A 20620-nucleotide genomic window follows, 5' to 3' on the forward strand; every position below is an offset into this window, starting at 1 on the left:
AAAGCGGTTTTAACTTTAATAAATCAAAGAAATGCTAAGGAACTTTGCTTAAAACTTAAGGTCAGGAAACAGGTTAGAATTCTGTTCAAATACTAGGTACATGAACTTATCGACAGGTCAAGACAGGACAAGCATCCTTAAAACCAAGGGAGAAGTGTATTTCTGTCTTGGTGTCCTAGTCTGCTCACAAACCAAAGCAGATGAAATTTAGGAGGAAAATCAAAAGGACAGGTTCAAAATCAGGAACAGAAGCCACCAAACAAAAATGGCATAAAATGGTTGATATTATGGGCCTATTCGCCTTTAAACATGGAGGCTGCTGGAAGAGCTAAGAAGTTAACTCCTATGTGGGAGCCAACAGCCATGCTCATTGATTGACAATAAAGACAGGGACTGAAGTGGCAATCTACTCCACCATGAGAAAGTAGAAGAAAAAAAAGTGGGGACAATCACTGCCTGAAGGTAAAGCATTTGGAATGTGCTAGGCTTAGGGAAACAGGCAGATACAAAACAGATCAAGCACTGGAAAACCAGTCTTCAGGCTGACTCTGGTTTCGGTGGTACCAGTATCACTCTAAGTCAAGAATTCCAGGTCAACAATGCCAAAACTTAGTTCTGGATGAGAGCCCAAGGAGCAATTTTGAGGCAATTTCAAAATTACTTGGCAAGGACAGAAGGGCACAAAAAGCAAAAGAAGATAAAGAGAAGAAGGAAAAAAGAAATGCATTTAAAACCTTCCACGGAAATGAGCTTGTATATCAGAATTCCAAAACATACATCTAATGTTACAAATGAAAGGCAACAAAATTAAAAGGAAAATTTAACTTCCATGCTGCAGTATAATGAAAACTTTGAAGTACATTTTAAAATGCAAATCAATAAAGTATAATTTCCAATAAAATTATTTAAAACATAAAAAAATGAAAAAAGAACAAGTACATACAAGAAAGGAAAAATTAGAATATTAAAAATATAAAATATAATATTAATATCTCCCAGTAGCATAATGATTGAGGTAAATAGATCCCAAATGGCTGACTGCATGAGTCCTTGACCTAGTGGCTTAAGAAACATAACCAGGTTTGTGTGCAGGTGTCCCCAAAATCCTGAGGAGAAATGGAGGAAAAGGGAGTGTAGTTCCTCACTGGGAATACCCTCTCTCTCTCCCTATTTCTCTCCAGTGAGTGTGTGTGCCCTCCAGCATTTTTTTAATGCAGTAATGGAAAAACGACAGTAGACAAACACTAGGATAGGCAAAGAAAGAAATCAGTAAGTTACAAAATGTTCAAGTGACAGAAGAGTTACAAATCATGTCAAAACTGAAAGTTCTCAAAATCTATTAAGAATTTAGAAAAAAAATGAAAAAAAAGATACTAAAAGTATCCTACAAATGCAAATCATGATTACAAATAAGTCTTTATCAAGATGCATTGCATTAAAACTGTAAACAGTTCATAAACTACCAAACCAACAACTAAGTTCTTATAATTATCAATGGATCACAGAAGACAATCAATTAATATCTCCGAGTGCTGAGAGCGAATAATGATTTTAACATCAATTCATACTCAACCAAACCATCATTCAAGAATGAAAACAAAAATGAACTAATTTTAGCAATACAAAATTAAAGACAATGTATACCTCTTTGATATTCACTAGAAAAAATATTTAAGGCTGTAATATAACAAGAAAAAGTGAGAAGTTAGCTGACGGTACAGTGGTAAAGCACCAGACCCACATGGAAGGGTCCCCAATTCCTGTCCTGGAGCTTCCCTCCACACTCCAGGCACACATATGCCAGTGATCGGAGCTGGCTGAAGAAGAAGGTGGATTGTGATGTGAGAATCTTGTTTGTGTGTGTGTGTGGTGGGGGGCAGGGGTGCAGGGGAGGGTCTCTCTCTCCCTTTTTCATAGAAGAAATGAATGAATCATATTAAGAAAAAGTAAACTCAGAGGGAATATGTAACATTCAAAAATTAACTGTCAACACAGAAATTAATAAAATGTCAGCACATTTAATTAAATGATTAATGATGATAATTTGCTCCTAGATGAGTAAAATTAAATTACAAAATTTTGGACATGACCAGGATGAGGAAATAGTGCTCAGTGAGTGCATGCTAAAGTTCTTCTGAAAATGGTAAACTTTATTAGAAACACAGCTAAGAAAGATTTTTTAAAATAAAGTTTCTATTTAGTTGACAGAAATAAAATCTATAGACTCAAAGAAAGCAGAAAGAAAAACAGAGAGCAAGATAACTGTGGGAGACTTTATCATCCTGTTAGAAGGAGAAAGATGCCATTACAAAATATGATAATAAGCTAAAACAGAAATTATACTCTAATTTAAATGATGAAACATTTAAAACCGAATGTCAATGAAATTATACAAATAAAAATGCTTGAGATGCCATTAAGTAATTTTTTAGGATATTAGTGGCCTTACATAAATTTTTTTTAAGTATTTAAAATACATGATAATGTTTGATTCAAAAGCATAGAGAAGACTAGGTATCCCTAAAGAAAAAAATATGTGGAAGGGTAGCACTATGCAATGGCTGAGGCCCCATGGGAGGCCTGGTCTCAGTTTCCAGCCCAGCATAAACAGGCGGGGTGTGATGGCTGGTGTCCGTGTTCCTAACCAACAGGGAGGCTGCGGAAGGAAGATGTTAATGTGGCGAGACCTGGACTCTCTCTTCCCCTCCCATTAGTGCTCATGTTTTCTCTCTCATAAAAATAAGAAAAAAAGTAGAATAAAGGAAGTGATAAAAATGAAAGCACAAATCAATGAAATAAAGTACAAAATATAATAGAGAGAAATTACAGAACACTCTCAAATCAGTAGACAAAACTTTAGCAAGTATGAGCAAAGAAAAAGGCACAAATATATAGGAAATACAGGAATGAAAGGGAGGCTACACCTACAGTCATGGGAGAGATCTTTAAAATCATAAGAAAATCCTTTGAACAACATTGAAGATATATATTTGAATATTAAAAGGAAATAATAATGGCATAGGCAAAATATCTTCCCAAAGCAGATTCAAAAAAGTAATATTGTATTATTGGTCCAATAGAACAGAATACTATCCTAGTAAAGACACACACATACACACACACACACACACACACACACACACACACACAGAGGATTTTGATTTTTTAAAAATCTGCAAGAGAATGCAGCCACCCGGGGAGGGGGAGAGAGAGAGAGAGAGGCCTCCATGGTGGATAGTCATGCCTCAATCTCTTCAACATATCTCCACTCTTTCAAGATCTCAGGCATGAAGCCCATGTGTCCATCATGTTTTTTCTTCCTTTCCTTCCTTCCTTCCTTCCTTCCTTCCTTCCTTCCTTCCTTCCTTCCTTCCTTCCTTCCTTCCTTTCTTCCTTCCTTCTTTCCTTTCTTCCTTCCTTCTTCTTTCTTTCTTTTTCTTTTATTTTTATCCCGTTTTGTTTTTTCAAGCTGCCAGGTCCAGACTCCATCCGCACACTCGGCTATATGGGATCCAACTGCCTTAACCACCACTCCACCAGCTGGTCCAGGAATTTGGTACATAACAAAATTAGCATTACAAATCAGTAGTAAAATGATGGAAGACTACTCGGTGGAGTTGTATGATGGTTATCTATAATATATGGAATGAATACCTTACAATAAACATAAAAAAAGATTCCAGGTGAGTTTAAGTACTAGATACGAAAAGCAGAACTTCAAGACTTTTGAAAGAAAACACAGATGAATAATTTTATGATTTGAAGGTAAGGAATGTTTTTCAGGAAACTAAAGAAGAACACAAACTGAGCTTGATGTCCTTTCTCCTCCTTTCCCTGTCCTGCTTTGTACCTCCTGAGCCTCACTGAGTGAACTGCATCCTCCCTGGCCCCCTGGCTGTTAGTCAGCTCAACAAAGGCAACTCAGGGACCAGCAGTTAGCATAATGGCTATGTTGCTGGACTCCCATGTAGTCAACTGCAGTTGGAGTCCTGGACCCAGTGGCTTAAACTCACGCCGGGTGCTTGTGCGTGCGTACCCAAGATCCTGAGAGGAGAATGGAGGAGAAGTGATTGCCCGTGGCCATCCCACCTGGGGGGTGATTTCTTGCTTTCTGTCTCTCTCTCTTTCTGGCGAGCACATGCACCTTATAGTAAAAACCTCTCAAAACAAAAACAAAAACAAAAACAAAACAAAGGTGATTCAGCGTGAGAAGGTCTGAGAATAGGAGGAAATCTTAAGACGTGCTGGTTATTTTCCTGCTCCCCTTAATCCTGTGTGAGGTGTGTGTCCCTCTACCGTGGGTTTACAGCTCCATCAGTCATCTCGCTCCTTTCAGTTAACCCTTACCAGGTTCCAGGGAGAAGTCTGGGGTCGAGTGGTTTTTGCTCCTCACCATTGTTCTATCCCTTGTTGGTTTCCCTAAACCCTTATCATATCTTTATAAATGTCCTCTTATTAAACTCTCCACAATTTCATAAGTTTATCATCTGTTTTCTTTCAAGACCAGCTAATAAGTCAAAAAAAAAAAAACTGATTTAAAACTTCTGCGTAATAAAACAACCACAGCAGAATGGAAGGAATGGAGGGAGGGAGGGGGACAGAAATAGGGGGAGGAAGGAAAGAGGAGAGGGTCACAGGAAGATTTTTGCAATGCCTGTACAGACAAAGAATTACTATCCGAAATCCGTAGAGAACTACAGATCAACAAGGGAAATAGGGAAGAGACTTAAATAGGAACTTCATAGATGTGGAAGCCAGAATAGCAGACACAAAATAAAAATCAGAGAAATACACGTTTCTAATCCTTCCCCCAACTTCTGAGCTTCTTATGTCCTCTCCTTCCTCCTGGGGACACCTGTAAGTTGAGAAACAGATGGAGATGAAGTGCCTGAGGCAGTCAGGTCAGTCCCCGTTTAGAAACTTAACTGGGACAGACAGCAAAGAGGTTTACAGAGAAAGAATGAACTGAATAAAGAGCTCGAGGATGTGACCCAGACTGCAGAGGTGTAGACAGAGGAAAAAGTGCTCAGTGAGTGCGTGCTGAAAGGAACCTTCACAGGAACCTAGAAGAGACATGGCGAGATTGAGGGCACTAACCCACCAGAGACAGAGAGAGACAGAGGTGAAGATGTGTGAATGGAGACAGAGGTAATAACTTGTAAGGAATGGGTAGGAAGTTGGGGGAATTCATCCCTGATGGTCTCTATTTACTTGGAGGATGGTACAGAGATAGAGAACAGTGCAGCTGCTGTGGGAGAGAGAGAAGGCCTGGGTTGGGGGGGAGAGGATCAGACTAAGAGTAAAACTGGGGACAGGACCCCCTGCTCTGGCTTACTATACACCAAACTGCTTGAATCACTCTAAACAAACTGATCTTCCCCCAACCCAACCACTCTCCTTAAAATCGTAAACTTCTGTCAAACTGCGCTACTCGTAATTGCCTTTTACGTAAATTGCCTCTAGCTGGTAATGTATCACTGCACTGAAGTCCCAAAATGCATCTATTGATAGCCATTGCCACTTAAAAGAATCATTTTTAAAGTGTTGGAAAAGAGATAATGGGGAAAAATAATTATCTTCATATTTCTCTTCATAATTGTTAAAGATAAATCAATAGGATATGCAAATAAAAATATTTTTAACGAGGAAATATAGACCCTATTTTTCAGCATGTTTTTTCATTTGGAGATCTGGATTAAGGGTTTACAGATGCAAAAGAACTTCAAAGAGTTAATGGAAAATTAAATAAAAGTATGTTTGTTTTGGCATATAAAATGAAATTCATACATAGTTTTTTCATCACTAATCCTCTGAAGACTCCCTCATCCAACTACAGAGTTCATTGGTTACCTGTATTGTGTTATTGGAGCTCCTAAGTCAGGGCAACGCAACAAGTTGTCATGTGCCTATAGGGTTCAAGATACTGTGTTTATGAACAGGGAGAAGAAGGGGTTGTACAAAATAGGGGAAGCCTTTGGCTGAAGAGATGGTGTATAATGCTTGTATATAAAATAGCATTATTCCAAGTAATTTCAATCTCCAGCAGTCTGCACTTTTTCCACAGGCTTGGAGGTAGATATATGATCTCCAAATAGGTGTGTTTTCCCATCAGAACTGACCTTCAGGTTTGCTTAAAGCAATACTACTGCTCCTACTGCCTCACCTTTGTTTAATGACAGCTATTTTCTAATGCTAGCATTGGGTTAATGGACTGAGATGGTAGAAAATCAAACATATCTCTCCGTTTTACACCAGATTGCCTTTCTGCCTTGTGGCTTTAATCATTCAATCCTACTCACATCTGCCATAATAACAATTATGGGGTTTCTACTGCTTTCTCACCCAGGAGGATATGTCAGAGTATAGCAACATCTCCTGAAGAAAAGAAGAGTACATTCTTAATCTTTTCTGGCATTGTAGGTAATAATTTTCTCTTGCAAACCCCCAAGGAGTACTTCTTTTGGCTCTCATACCCATCACTTCCATAGGTTCGTGGCTCTATTCTGATTTATGGGTTTTGTTCAATCCTTTGTCTTCTGAGATAAGTTTTAATTATGTAGACAGATTGTAAAAGCCTTTTTCTTTTTGTAAACAACTATTTCTTTGTTAGTAGTAGATTTTGTTTAACTGGTTTCCTCCAATCTGAATCTTATGTACCCGGGAATTACGTCTGTTTGTTGTTTAACTGTGGCATCAAGAGAAGAGAAAGCTAGCTTCTTTTCATAGCTTCCCTTCAGGGAATTCAATCTTGGAACACTGAAAATTGCAAATCTCCTTTGGGAATGATCTTTTATTGCATATGTGGAGAAAGCCCATGATGTTTTAGTTTTGATTCAATGTAAAATCAAAGTATCAAATAAGCAGTGTGATAGTACTCTCAGTTCTACTTATTTAAAAATCAAGAAAATGCTTGACATTCTCAAAAGCACTATTGACAATGTTAATAGTTGCCCCTTCCTTAGAGAGAGGTGGATTTGTAGAAGAGTCTTGGATACTGCTGGTAACCCTTGTTCTTTCCCTGGTCCCTTCAAGGGAATAGTTAAGATATAAGAAAAATTATTTTTGACACTTTTTTTCTTGTTCTACATAAAAACTTTTAACTTTTTGGAGGATTTATTTTTCTAATCAGGAGATCATTCTAAATACTGAAACATATTTATCCTAATTCCAACCTTTTACATTACCTTTAAAGCCCGTTTGTATAAAAATTAGTTTTGCCAAGAATATAGGTAACTAGTGTTTAACCAAATTAACAATTTCCCATAGCAGTTTTTAACTTTTAATTGATGCCCTACCAAACACCTCTTAAATAGGCCAAGTTGAAAACCTTCCTCCAACATTTTGAGGCATAGTTGGAATAAAAGAGATCATTTTTAGATGCTGAAATGTGTGTGATCTTCACTTTGAGGAAATATTTATTCAGCTCACCCACAGGAGGTGGGGTCTGTGACCAAGGAGCAGCCAAGGTTTCTGGCTAGTGTTAGATACAGAGCTATGACCTTGGCCCCATTAATTGAACTGCTGACCAACTGAGTTCATGCTGACTAATGTCTGCTTGCCAGGCAGTTCCTTGGTATCAGGGATTCTTGGGTTTAGACAAAAGTGCATGAACAAATGGCATGTTATGTAAGCCTTAGTGTGTGTATATATTTTTCTAAGGGGAGCATTCCCATTTTCATCAGATTCTTGAAAGTAGTTGCTACAAAAATAATAATAAAAGGTTGAGATTACATTAAATGAGATTTTCTAAAACAGTCATTTGAGGTTTTTTTTTTTTTAAGTATGTGCATTACCGAGATAGACTTTTATAATAAAAGGGAGATTTTGGTAAATCTATATTATTATGAGAGGGGTCTTTGAACTTTGATCTTATAATATTCAATTTTTATGCTTTTGAAGGATTTTGAGTATAACCTTTAAGTTGGAGAAGTCTGTTACTTTTATATGAGAGGTAAATAACAGATTAAACCCTCCATTTTGAATTTTAAACATTTTATATTTTATATATTTTAAGGCCTGAAGTGAATTTTTCTCCTACTTCCTATTTTTCCAACTTTCTTCTTTAGTGATCCATCATGTTAGTCTTATTCCCCCTTACAATCATTTAAAGCAACCCAAACCTTACTTTGTAATATAAGAAGGTTTAAACCTGACAAAACCTAACTAAATGTTAAAGTGTTACTTATTAACTTTAGGATAATACATTCCTTAGACAAGCTACAAATATACAATAAAAAATTGTCATTCTAGAGACACTTAGCTTTTTGTCTTTAGAACATCATAGTGCATGTAAGTGTTCAGAGTTGTTGATATGCTGCATATTTATACCATATTTAGGAATAAATGTCATCAGACATGTACAATGTGTTCTTTTTTTTTTTTAATTCTAGGTTACTTTATGGAATGGGCCCTTATAGAATAAGACAAGAAATTGAGTGTTTCCAGGAAAACAAATTACGTGGTCTTTGAATTCAGAACTGAAGAGAAATGCAGCCATCTGAAATGGTCATGAACCCCAAACAAGTCTTCCTCTCTGTGCTGATATTTGGAGTAGCAGGGCTACTCTTCTTCATGTACCTGCAAGTCTGGATTGAAGAACAACATACAGGTAACAGTGCACTTACATATTCTATTGTAATCATATTAATAATGGCCATTTCAATTAAGTAAGCTGTGATATTTATAGATACATGGAAAGTAACAATATTCTAACAACAACAATTATGAGCCAAACTAAAATCCTCAGCTTCTAAGGTAAAAGATTATACAACTCTCGTGGACATGTGCACTACAATTTATATAAACTCTATTATGTTAAATTTTCTATATTACTGCAATAATTTATTATAAAATATATACTATTTAATAAAACCACCTGTGATAAAGTATATAGGGTAATTCCTCCTGCAATATAATTAACAAAGATCTTGTCACATAGTAAGCCTTTAATTGGTATTCATTGAATGAATGAATCAGTTGAAAATTCACTGCAGATTACAAACTAGAATATAGCAAAGGAAGAAGAATCTGTATGATCTCACTTTTGAGAGATTTTCTAATATCGTGTTCTCAAAACGACTAAGAGTATCACAGTAAGGCTCCAATATATAAAGGAAAATATAGTCACTATACAGACTACAATATGGAGAAAATATGGTTTAGTCTGTTAATAAAGAAACTATGTGATATCTGAGGAGGTAGTCAAGTCACATCATAATACCCTTCATAAATAATGTAGTTCACAAATGTGTCCACAAGTATCAATAGCTACCACTTATTGAGAGCTTAGTAAATGCTAAAGTTTTATATAAATATTCCCTAATTCTCATAATATCTTACTAGGTGGATAATATTCTAAGTAGACAGAAGAGGAAATGGAAGCTTCAGAGAGATAAGGGGCATATTGAAAGCTTGCATGTGTAAGTCTTGGTGCAGAGGGAAAGCCTGGATTTGAACCCACATTGTACCACTTTAAGATTCTTGCCTTTAATCTCCATATCACCCCTGTGAGGGGAAAAGGTGAATATTATTATCCCACTGTACTTGAGTTGAAGCAATAGACCCAGAAAATTTAAGGGCCTGCCCAAAGGTATAAAATTGAATTTTTCTTTTTTTCTTTTTTTGGAGAGGTTATTTTTTTTTTAAGCTATAGGGCACGTGTGTTCGCCAGAAAGACAGAGAGAGACAGAGAGAGACAGAGAGACAGAAAGCAAGAAATCACCCCCCAGGGGGGATGGCCATGCCGCAATCCCTTCTCCTCCATTCTCCTCTCAGGATCTTGGGCACGCATGCACACGCACCTGGCATGAGTTTAAGCCACCGGGTCCGGAACTCGAACCACGGTTGACTACATGGGAATCCAGCGACATAACCATTACGCTAACTGTTGGTCCCTAAAATTGAGTTTTTGAAATATGATCCATACCCAGGTTTTCCAACTCCTCATAAACTCTAAGTCTTCTAACAAAAATGGTGGATAAAATAGTTATATAACAAATGTAATAATATCAGTACAGATACTAAGCAACATGGAAGTTTATAGATGTATAATGTCTTCAGCAAGTTGGTTCCTAATTTGAATTTATAACTTTCCCTAATACTGAACAATTATTTACTTTGGTCAGGATTGACCAGTAAAACATTTACCATTTATTCTCTTCATTTTTGTTTGTAATTTGCTTAAATTACTTTTCTTGATTCTTGATGTATTTTTAATTAATTATTTGATATTATATTTCACAAACTACTCATGTCAATGAGTATAAACATTAAAACCAACATTCCTTTAGATAACTATTTTAATGAGGGAAAGTTGTATTGTTTCTCAAAAAGACTGACATCTGGACTTATGCTATTGAGTAGTTCATCTGTCTTATACTAGTGTACTAGACTAGTATAATTCCATAGTTTGCTTGGTAGGGGAGTATCTATGTATTGATATTTTATGTATGTTTCAAATAGCATTAGGAACTTTGGACATTTTAAATGGCAATCTCGGTTTCAATTTTAAAAAAAGGAAACTAAAGTTATGCTTTGAAATTAAGTTAAAATTTGGAATATCTATCTTTGTAACACTTTAGAACTGTCACCCAAAGAACACTAGAAAATTAGTTAGTATTTTGGTTCCTGAGATTTTTCTATAACTGATGCAGTATTTTTTTTGTTTTGGTTTTGGTTTTCGTTATAGTGCACATGTACTTGCCAGAGAGAGAGGAAAATAGATACTAAGAAATCAAACCCCAGGGGATATGGCCATGCCAGAGTCCCTTCTACTCCATTCTCCTCTTGGGATTTTGGGCACATGTGCACACATGCCTGGCATTTTTTTCAAGTTGCTGGGTCTGGTACTCAAATTGCATAGTCAGCCACGTGGTATCCAGTCTTTTAACCTCCATGAAACTTGCTGGCCCAAGTGATGCAGATTTTTTTTTAAATCTAAATTGCTTTGATATTATATATGCTTCAGATATATATGAGAATTCTTAGGTTCTCTTCATCCTTTTTATTTGAGACCCTTAAATCTAAGATAGGGTGCCAGCCCCATAACCTAGTGAATAAAGAAGTCGGATCCTGCATGGCTGACCAGTTTAAATTCCTGCCTTGGCGATTTTAAAAACATGCTGAGTGTATATATATGTATATCCCAATTCCTGACTGGATGGAGAGATGAAGGTGAGGGGATTATGATGTGACCAACCTCCATTAAAGGGTGCTTCCTCCCCCTCCCTCTCTGTATCTCTTTCTGGCAAACTCACATGTTCTGGCGATTAAAAAAATATATTAAAACATCTAATATATGGACTATTTTCTAACTCTCCTTGATTTTTCTGAGATCCTTCTATTAAGATAAAATGCTTTGGAACCAGCAAATGTGTAATGGTTACTTCAGTGAAGTCACCTGTAGTCAGCTGTAGTTCGAGTCATGGACCTGGTGGCTTAAAAGCTCATGCCAGGTGCATGCCCAAAATCCCAAGAGGAGAAGAAAATGTGGTGTAGCCTTCCCACCTGGGGGTTGGTTTCTCACTTTATGTCTCTCAATCTCACTCTCTTTCTCTGGTGAGCGCACATGCCCTATAAAAAAGAAAATCTCTCTCTCTCAAAAAAAAGAAAAAATGGTTTAGAAGTACAAAAAAAATTAAAACGTGGTCAGATAAGCTAGTGAAGGATTGTGAAGAGAGGTTTTTATGGTAGATAAAGAGGGAAAATGTGTGGCAGAGAAATTAAAATTTATCCAATTATGCAGCAGTGACTTCTATGATATTATTATCAATTACTTTGTCCTAATTTTTGGTATATAGATGTATTATTATGAATTTTGTTTTTTAAATTTGTTTTAAGTGTTGTTAAGAGTATGCATTTTCCATTCAGAGGTTATGTGTGTGTGTGTGTGTGTGTGTGTGTGTGTGTGTGTGTGTGCATATCAGTTATTTAAATAGGTTCCTGGCAAGAAGTTTAGAGGAGGATAAACTTGTAAGGATAAACTCTATTTGAAAGGGCAAACACAGATCACAGGTAGCCCTGGAACTGAGAAACAGCTTTGATTTTTGATTTTTGGAAACATTTGTGAGTCCACAGCTTTTTTTTTTTTTTTTTGGAGAGATTTTCACTGTAGGGCGCGTGCGCTCGCCAGACAGACAGAGAGAGACACAGAGACAGAAAGCGAAAAATCACCCCCCAGGGGGGATGGTCACGCCGCAATCCCTTCTCCTCCATTCTCCTCTCGGGATCTTGGGCACGCACGCACACGTGCCCGGCGTGAGTTTTAAGCCACCGGGTCCGGGACACGAACCGCGGTCGACTACGTGGGAGTCCAGCGACATAGCCATTACGCTAACTGCTGGTTCCCAGTCCACAGCTTTTTGATCAACATTGTACTGCTCTATAATCTTGTATTTCTCTTTCTCTGTGTTGAAGTAAGCATCTATGAGGTATTTGAGGATTTCTACTTTGCTAATAAGAAATTTCACATGTGTTCTACACAATGGAATTTGAGTGAGGACCAAAGGTCCAGTCACAACTAGCAAGCCACCGCTCAATTGCTTCAGGAAAACCACTCTTGCCTCTGTGGTGTCCAGTGAGGATGATCAGAATGGTCCTGCGAGTGATGCTAGCTCACAACTTTCTCACTTGCTAACTGAAGGGGTCTTTGCTATGGCTCAACAGCTTTTGAGACACATAGTCAGTAGGACAATACCTAGTCATTTTGCAAAGTTTAACTACCAGGATACCACCATTTTTGTCACCACCAACTGGTTTTGTGACAGTAGCAAGAACCCAACTTGTTTTGTGACAGTAGCAAGAACCTTCTCCTTTTTCTTTTCAATTCTGATTTTGTTTGCTGAATATTTCCTCTTATACATGGTCTTCTTGGAAAACATGGCAGCTCTGGAGTACCTGCCAATTCCTTGGGCTAGGACCGGATTCTGGCTGCAATGAGATTTCCTTTCTTAGACTTTTTTTAGCCTTGAGGTCACCTCTTTTTTTTTTTTTTTTTTAGATTTTTTTGCCTTAAGCCATAAGCACTCACCGGGGAGAGAGACAGAGAGACAGAGAGAGACAGAGGCAGAGATGGTGAGGGAAAGTAAGAAATCACTGCCCAAGGAAAAATGACCATGCCACAATCCCTTTTCCTCCATTCTCCTCCCAGAATCTTGAGTATGCACACACATGTGCCCTGTGTGAATTTCCACCCACCAGGTCCAGGACTCAAACTATGGTTGGCCATATGGGAGTCAAGAAACATAACCTATACTTCATCTGTTGTCCCCCAGGGGTCACCCTTTTTAACCTTGCCTCTGGTATCAGCCTTCTTGGCTTCAGATTTCATTTCCTTCTGGCTTCTCAGCTTTTGTACCTGCCACAGTGTAAAATGAGAAAGAAGGAGTTTTTTTAAAGATGTCATGATTCTTGTGCTTCAGTTTCCCAGCTGGGGCTATAACCACAACTGTATGTCCACCTCTTTTTTAGATAGGGTCTTATTCTATTTCTCAGGTCAGCTTAAGCTCACAATCCTCATACTTCAGCTCCCTCCCTTCTGCCTTGGGTTGTACACAGCCTTAGATTGGACTGGGAGTTGATCCTGGGTCTGTCATGTGGTCCCAGCTTACAGAACAAAGTGTCTTGTGAGTATGTATCACCAGAGCTGAGTACAGAAGGATCTTGACACTCTCCCACCCCCTTTTTGTTAGCTTTGACCCTGGACAAATGTCTTACCTTCTCTAAGCCTCAGTTTGAGGGTAATATTTTCCACACACAGTTGCAGTGGTGATTAAGGAGACAATGCTTACAAAGCACTTAGTATGGCGCCTGGCAAGTGGTAATGCTTCTTGAATGTGAACTGCTATTATTATCCTAGAAATGATGCAAAGCATCTGCAGATTTGCTTTTCCTGAGTTGTCACAATTCAGGAAAACTGAATTGTGCCCAAGTTTGTGCTTTGACTGATTAAGGGGAGAAAAAGAAAAGAAGAAAGTTAAAATAGTTGGGAGAATCTAACTGGCACAGAGCCATTGGAAGTTGGAAAGAGAATGATAGGACTGAGTACAGTGAGGAGTTCATTGTCCAGGAGCATCTCATGTCTATATAAGCTGCCTTCAAGGTCAAGAGTATTCATTCATTCCACAGTATTTCTTGAAGACTTAACAATCAGAGATGGCAGGCACTGCAGTGAATATGGGGATATAATGATGAGAGTCAGACTTAATCTTTTTATTTCAAGAAGACTATAGTCCCGAGGATTATAAAGGAGAAGACGATCCTGAGCTCAGGCCAAAGCATCAGTACAAAAAGTCCATTGTGACAGAAAGGAGACAGGCCCTCCATTATGGGAGAAAATAATGAGTTGGGACTAGGAGATAGAGCCTAATTAGATGTCAGGGATGGAATTTCTGACCAAATGGAAGTGCTAGAAAGAGTGAAGCAGGGATGGGGGACAGGACTCATAGGCATAGAGAATCCATCAGAGCAGGACAGAGACTTGTGGGAAAGATGCATAATGGTGAGGGCCAACTCAGGATAAGTCACAAGAACCACTGGATTTCCCCCCCAGCTACTGTTTAAATTTGCAACTTGGTGCTCTTTCTCTAGGTAGACTCTTACTGACAAATTGTACGAATAGGAAAGACCAAAAGGTGTGGTGTGTAACTGTTTCGTGTGTGTAATGAGACAGGGTTAAGATGTGTAACAGAGTCAGAATGCTAGCTTTAGAAAAGAGATTCTCTTGTACACCACTTGCTTTTTAAAAGACAGATTCCATCACATCACTCCTCTGTCCAAAACTTTCAATGATATCTCATTCCGTTTAACAAAACCTTCTCCCCATGGCCCTCAAAGCTGTGCTGGCAACGGCCACTCCACCCACTCAGCGTGCGTCCTGGCAATGCCTCTCTTCTTCTACCAAATGGCACCCTTTGCCGACTCCATGCTCTCACAGTCCCAGAACCTTAGAGGCCCTCCTACCACATCTCACCTGCCAGGGCTAAGCATGAATGTCACCTTCTTTGACCACCTTCATAGTCAGTCTGTCTTTCTCTCTTTACCCCCCTCCTTTCTCTCTCTCCCTCCCATTTCCTTCAGAGAAGTTATTGCAATCAGCAATTGCCTTGTGTAATTATTTGTTGACTTAGTTATTGTCCATATCCCTCTGTCCTCTCTAAAGACAGAGACCTTGTCTGACTGCCTAAGCTCAGTAATTCTTTCATAATGTACTACTGGATATGTGGTAGGTGTCAGTAACAGTGGTATGGGATGGATTAATAATGCTTTGATTGGTTTCCCAATGTCTCAGCCCAGTGATCACATAGATGATGTTTGAATGTTCCTGGGGACAAAGAACTCACTACTCCCCAAGGTACCCAAGGGATTTTACATCAGTCTTCTTAGAAAGTTCTGTATATTCAGCTGGCTCCTGCCTCTTAACTTTCATTAACAATGTTCCCTGAGTGTATCCCAACCCCACATGAGGTTTGTCCTTCTGCTGTCACATAGCCTGATCATTTTCATGGTAATTAAAACCACTGTCTTTTAAAATCATTTCATAAAAATGACAATCCAGGTACTCTCTCTCCTGAGCCATCAAACTTACTCTTATTTTCTTTTAAAAAACATGATGTGCATGATTCTTATATGTAACTGTGTTAGAAATATATGTATCAATTAAATTCACTGCCAAGTAGTACAGAGTTGTGTATATGCATTTTAAAATAAGACTTTTTGATTTCCTGGATATCCCAGGAATCCAGGAATGCTGTACAACTAGAACACATGTGAGAGCCACTGTGGCATAACAGGAAAAAGTTCAAAAAGTTTATGGAAAATGAAATTAAAATGTGAGTTTATTTTGGTGCCAAAAGTTTGTAATTCACCCATAATTTTTTTTATACTACAGATTTTCTGTAAACATTTTGAAGACCGCTTGTAAAAGAAATTAATACATACTTCATCCAGCAGTTTTCATTGTTTCTCTTCCTGAGATTTTCTAGAATCCAGTTTAATTTCAACCATTCCAAACTGAAATTGTTCACTAAATTTATTCCACATTATAAACGTCTATCTACACGATTGAGTTCTTTTATTCAAAATCAATCATTTTTAGATATTTTTAATAACACGTTTACTTTTAACTCAGAACATTTTTTTTTCACAAAAAAAAAGTGAGCTTTATTTTTTTAATTGCCTGAGAGCAATTTAATTTCACTTGTTCAAGAGAGTGTACCCCTTGCATGGAACATGGTCACACTACAATCCATTTCCTGCATTTCTCCCTTCTGTCAGAATTTTGAGCATATATGCAACACACCTTATATTTCTCAAACTACTGGGGCTGAGGCTCAAACTGCCACATGGGATCTGATTCCATATGGAGAGTACTTTAACTGTTGAATTACCAGGACAACCCATGACAGCTTTATTTTTTAAGCAGTTATTAGATCTTAGTGGTACTTAAACATGCCACTGTCATTATCTCATTTAATCCTGCAACAAGTCTGAGGTAGGTACAATTAGAAATCCCATTTTTGAAGACAAGAGAGGTTATGTATCATGCTATATTATACAGATAATGAGCCTGAATTTTAACACAACCAGCCTAATTCCCTAGCTCCAGACAAGCCATTATACAGTAAACAGACAGACAATTGTTGAGTCATAAGAGAAGGTACTAAAAATGAACCAGTGGAAACCAGTAGTTAGTGTAATGGCTATGTCACTGGACTCCCATGTAGTCCACCATGATTCGCATCCCAGACCCGGTGGCTTAAACTCACACCAGGCATGTGTGCGTGTGTGCCCAAGATCCCAACAGGAGAATGGAGGAGAAGGGATTGTGGTGTGGCCATCCCCCCTGAGGGGGGTGATTTCTCATGTTCTGTCTCTCTGTCTCTCTCTATCTGTCTAGCGAGCACATGCGCCCTATAGCAAAAATCTCTCAAAACAAACAAACAAACAAGAAAAAAACCAAACCAGTGAATCCCTGCAGCCAGACCAGCATGAGCTTTTACCTACTCAGTTATCCGAGATGCTGAATAGCACTCCCTGCTGCCAGACCACATCTCAGCTCTAGGATGTCCTGTTATGCCACAGTGACTCTCACATGTGTTCTGGTTGTGCAGCATTTCCTGGATTCCTGGGATACCCAATCTCTTATTTCCTCAAGTATCTTTCTAATAAACCTTTCCTATTGATTTGTATAAACTGAAATCTCTTTCGTGCCACTCAAAAGCCTAACACTCAAATAAACTTGAAATTGTTATCCAGCAATGGTTCTTGGATTTCAGTGTATATCAGAATCCCTTGGAGGTTTCATTAAAACAGATTGCTAGGCTCTATCCTCAGAGGTGTAGATTCCTTCGATTTGTGAAGAGCCCAAGAATTTGCATTTCCAACAAGCAGCAGGTGAGGGTGAAGCTGATGCTGTAGATCCAGAGATCACATTTTGAGAATCTCTGATCTTGAGCTTCACTATCCAAAATGAAAAGCCTCATCTGGGAGCTTGTTAGAAATGCAGACTCTCTGTACTACATGGGTTCTCTGAATTTGATTAAGAGGCCCAGTTGTTTCCTGTGCAGGTCGAGGTTAGAGAAGCATAAGTAGTGCAGTTGTTCTCTACTGGCTGCATGCAGCAAAGACCAAAACAAGTTAAACACACAGAGATGCTGATTTTGGTGCCTGGTATCTTCCCTAGAAATGCTAATTTAGCAGGTTGAGAATGCTGCTTGGGCATGAAGATTTTTAATCTCTACAAGTGATTTTAACATGAAGCCAAGACTGTGAGCCACTGACCCAGAGGTAATGAATTTTGCTAGTCCATTAGAATTTTTTGTTGCTCCACACTAACCTAGAAGATATATATTTACAGCAGGAAAAGAGTGGTCACTCCATAATGTGAGTAACATTATGTCTGAGATCTCCATTATGACTTTAAGCTGTAAAGAGTTAATGAATTGAGACCAACAAAGTACAATCAGTTCTAAATCCAGCAAATATTATAACAGTGATCAGCTGACCCAATAAAAAAAGTCAGACAAAAAAATTTATGAGTTTTTTTTTTTTTTTAATTTTGCTGAAGAGTGCATACATTCATGAGAGAGAGAGACAGAGGAAAAGTGAGAAGGCATCTTCTCTTGGGGGGATGGCCACACCTCAATCCCTTTTCCTCCACTTCTCCTTTCAGGATTTTTTGCACCCTCACACAAACAGCTGCTTTTATTTCTTTTTATTAAGACTCTGGATCTGGGATTTGAACAGCACACTTAGCCATATGGGATCCAGCTGCCTTACCTACCACATCACCAGCTGGCCTATGAGTTCTTTCTTTTTTATTTTCTTTTTTTTGAGAGGTTGTTGTTATAGGGCACATGCACTCGCCAGAAAGACAGACAAACAGAAAGCAAGAAATCATCCCCCAGGGGAGAGGGCCACACTGCAATCTGTTCTCCTCCATTCTCCTCTCAGGATCTTGGGCACACACGCACACACACCTGGTGTGAGTTTAAGTCACCAGGTCTGGGATTCGAACTGCAGTTGACTATATGGGACATAACCAGCAACATAACCATTAAGCCAACGCTGGTCCCAAACCCATGAGTTCTTAACATGAAGTGACTCACTGCTGCCTCCTTTCCATCTAAAGCATCTTCTCTCCCTTCCTTGTTGTATTTTGTTTTCATTTCATATTTTTTAATTGACAAGTAAATATTATTTATATTGATGGTACGAATAGGATGTCTTGATACATGTATGCCTTGTGGAATTGACAAATCAAATCATTTAACATATGCACACCTCACATATTTGTTATATTTGTGGTGAGAACAGATAAAATATACTCTTAACAATGTGCAAATCTACATTATATTGTTATTAACTGTAGTTACTATGATGTAATCAGCCTTTTGCTCTATTCCTTCTGTCTAAAATTTTGTGACCAACATCTGCCCAGAACAAAGAAAGTTTTTAAACTGTCCTTTTATATCTTTATTTTTTTTGGTTTTTATCAGTTTCTTTCTGACTATGTACTGATATATCTGAGTTTTGTTTAGGAGTCGCTATTAGCATCTATGCTCCATTATTCAGCTATGAATGATCATTGCTGGCCTATGAAAGAATCATATTGCTATTATCACCCCTTATTTTAAACTCATTGTCACCAATTCAGGCTCTGTAGGAATTTCTGGTCAGTAATGTGAACTTGCTGTAGGTCCAAATTCTATTGAAATCCCACATGTGATTATCAAAGGTGACATGGCCAAACCAGAGGGCTACTTTTATGTCTTCTGTCTCAAAAACACCACAAGCACCACTGTTCCTGGTTGTGTTTTAGCCTTCCTATGTCTATGTGCAAGTGAAAGATGGGAGCTGCGAAGCTGATTTCAGGCAAAGCACAGCCACCTGATGGCTTTTTCTCAGATAACTGATGCTGATCCTCACAAGCAAACTCGACTCTGCTTCTGAAATTTCTGTAACACTTCTCTTGCTTTTTTCAAACTAAGGATGCTTTCTCTCTCTGCACTGGAGGATAATTTTGACAAATAAAATCCTGTTTCTAGACTGGGTTGGTATAATTCTTTTCTTCTGAGCCTCTCTGATGAGAAAGTGTGTTCTTTTCCTCCAAAATCATGCTATTCATCCTGATTGTGATGTTGCTGTATTCAAATTATGTTTTCTTTTGAGTATCTTTGTAACCTTGAACTGGAACAGAGTCATTTTTAACATAGAAGGCCTTTATTTTACTGTCAATCATATATCCAGGAAAATAAAATTCCTATTCTTTAAAAGACACTCATTGGAATTATTTCCTCTGATTTTGGTAAGTGTGACAGCATTTTTAATCAAAATAACTCAAGCTTTCTTAGCCCACCTCTGAACACTTCCATATCTCATCTTCCTTTCACGTGATTTTTCCCATGTCAGGGTTTTGTGTTAGCCCTTTGCTCTGCCTGGAACACGTTCCTTGACTGACTCCATTGCTGGCTTTTCCTCATTCTTGGAAGCACAGCTTGTCTGTCACCTTCCCTGACCACATCAGGTATCCCCTGATATTTTCTTTCACAGAATATGTTTTATTGTTTTTAAAATTTTACTTCATGGCACTCATTCTAATCTGTACTCATGGTTTTTGTTTACTTACATGTGATCGACCCCTCCCAGAAAAGTATAAGCTTCCTCAGGGCAAGGAACTTACAAGGTGGCCTCCCACTTGCATGTCTATACCTGTGGCTGCCTCCGCTCTCAGGACGGATTTCAATCCTCACTCTGCCATGCACCCCCAGCACTTCTCAAATTCAGTGTTCATTCCTGTTCATCCAACCACCTATAACCTGATTCTCTGAACTCTGTATTACCTCTCTACCTCAGCTTTCCATATTTCCTATACTCTTAAATACTGTCCTCTGCTTTTGCCCCTGACCCTAGACTGTAGTGATGGATGTCAAGTTACTTAAAGTATTCTGTAATTGAATATCATTTAGCAACCAAATTTTACAACAAAGTCAATCCCATCAACATGGTTTTTTTATGTCTAATAATTCATTGAATGTGTTTGTTCTCCAAATATGTCTTGAGCATATGTAAACAATAATGCTATTGCTTCAGTGTAGCAGTCAGCCTTCTTTAGGGCATTCCT

General features: G+C 38.2%; 1 protein-coding gene across 1 annotated transcript in view; it reads left to right on the forward strand.

Moving 5' to 3' along the window:
* LOC102489524 (carbohydrate sulfotransferase 9) overlaps positions 1–20620 on the forward strand; it is a 328145-nt gene that overhangs the window by 58972 nt on the left and 248553 nt on the right. Inside the window, exon 2 of the mRNA XM_027774202.1 lies at positions 8391–8608. Within this exon, the coding sequence (XP_027630003.1) occupies positions 8488–8608 (121 nt within the window). The 5' untranslated portion in view covers positions 8391–8487. The remainder of the gene's footprint in view (positions 1–8390; positions 8609–20620) is intronic.

Source organism: Tupaia chinensis, unplaced genomic scaffold, assembly GCF_000334495.1.
Source record: "Tupaia chinensis unplaced genomic scaffold, TupChi_1.0 Scaffold000414_1, whole genome shotgun sequence".
NCBI classification, from domain to species: domain Eukaryota; kingdom Metazoa; phylum Chordata; class Mammalia; order Scandentia; family Tupaiidae; genus Tupaia; species Tupaia belangeri.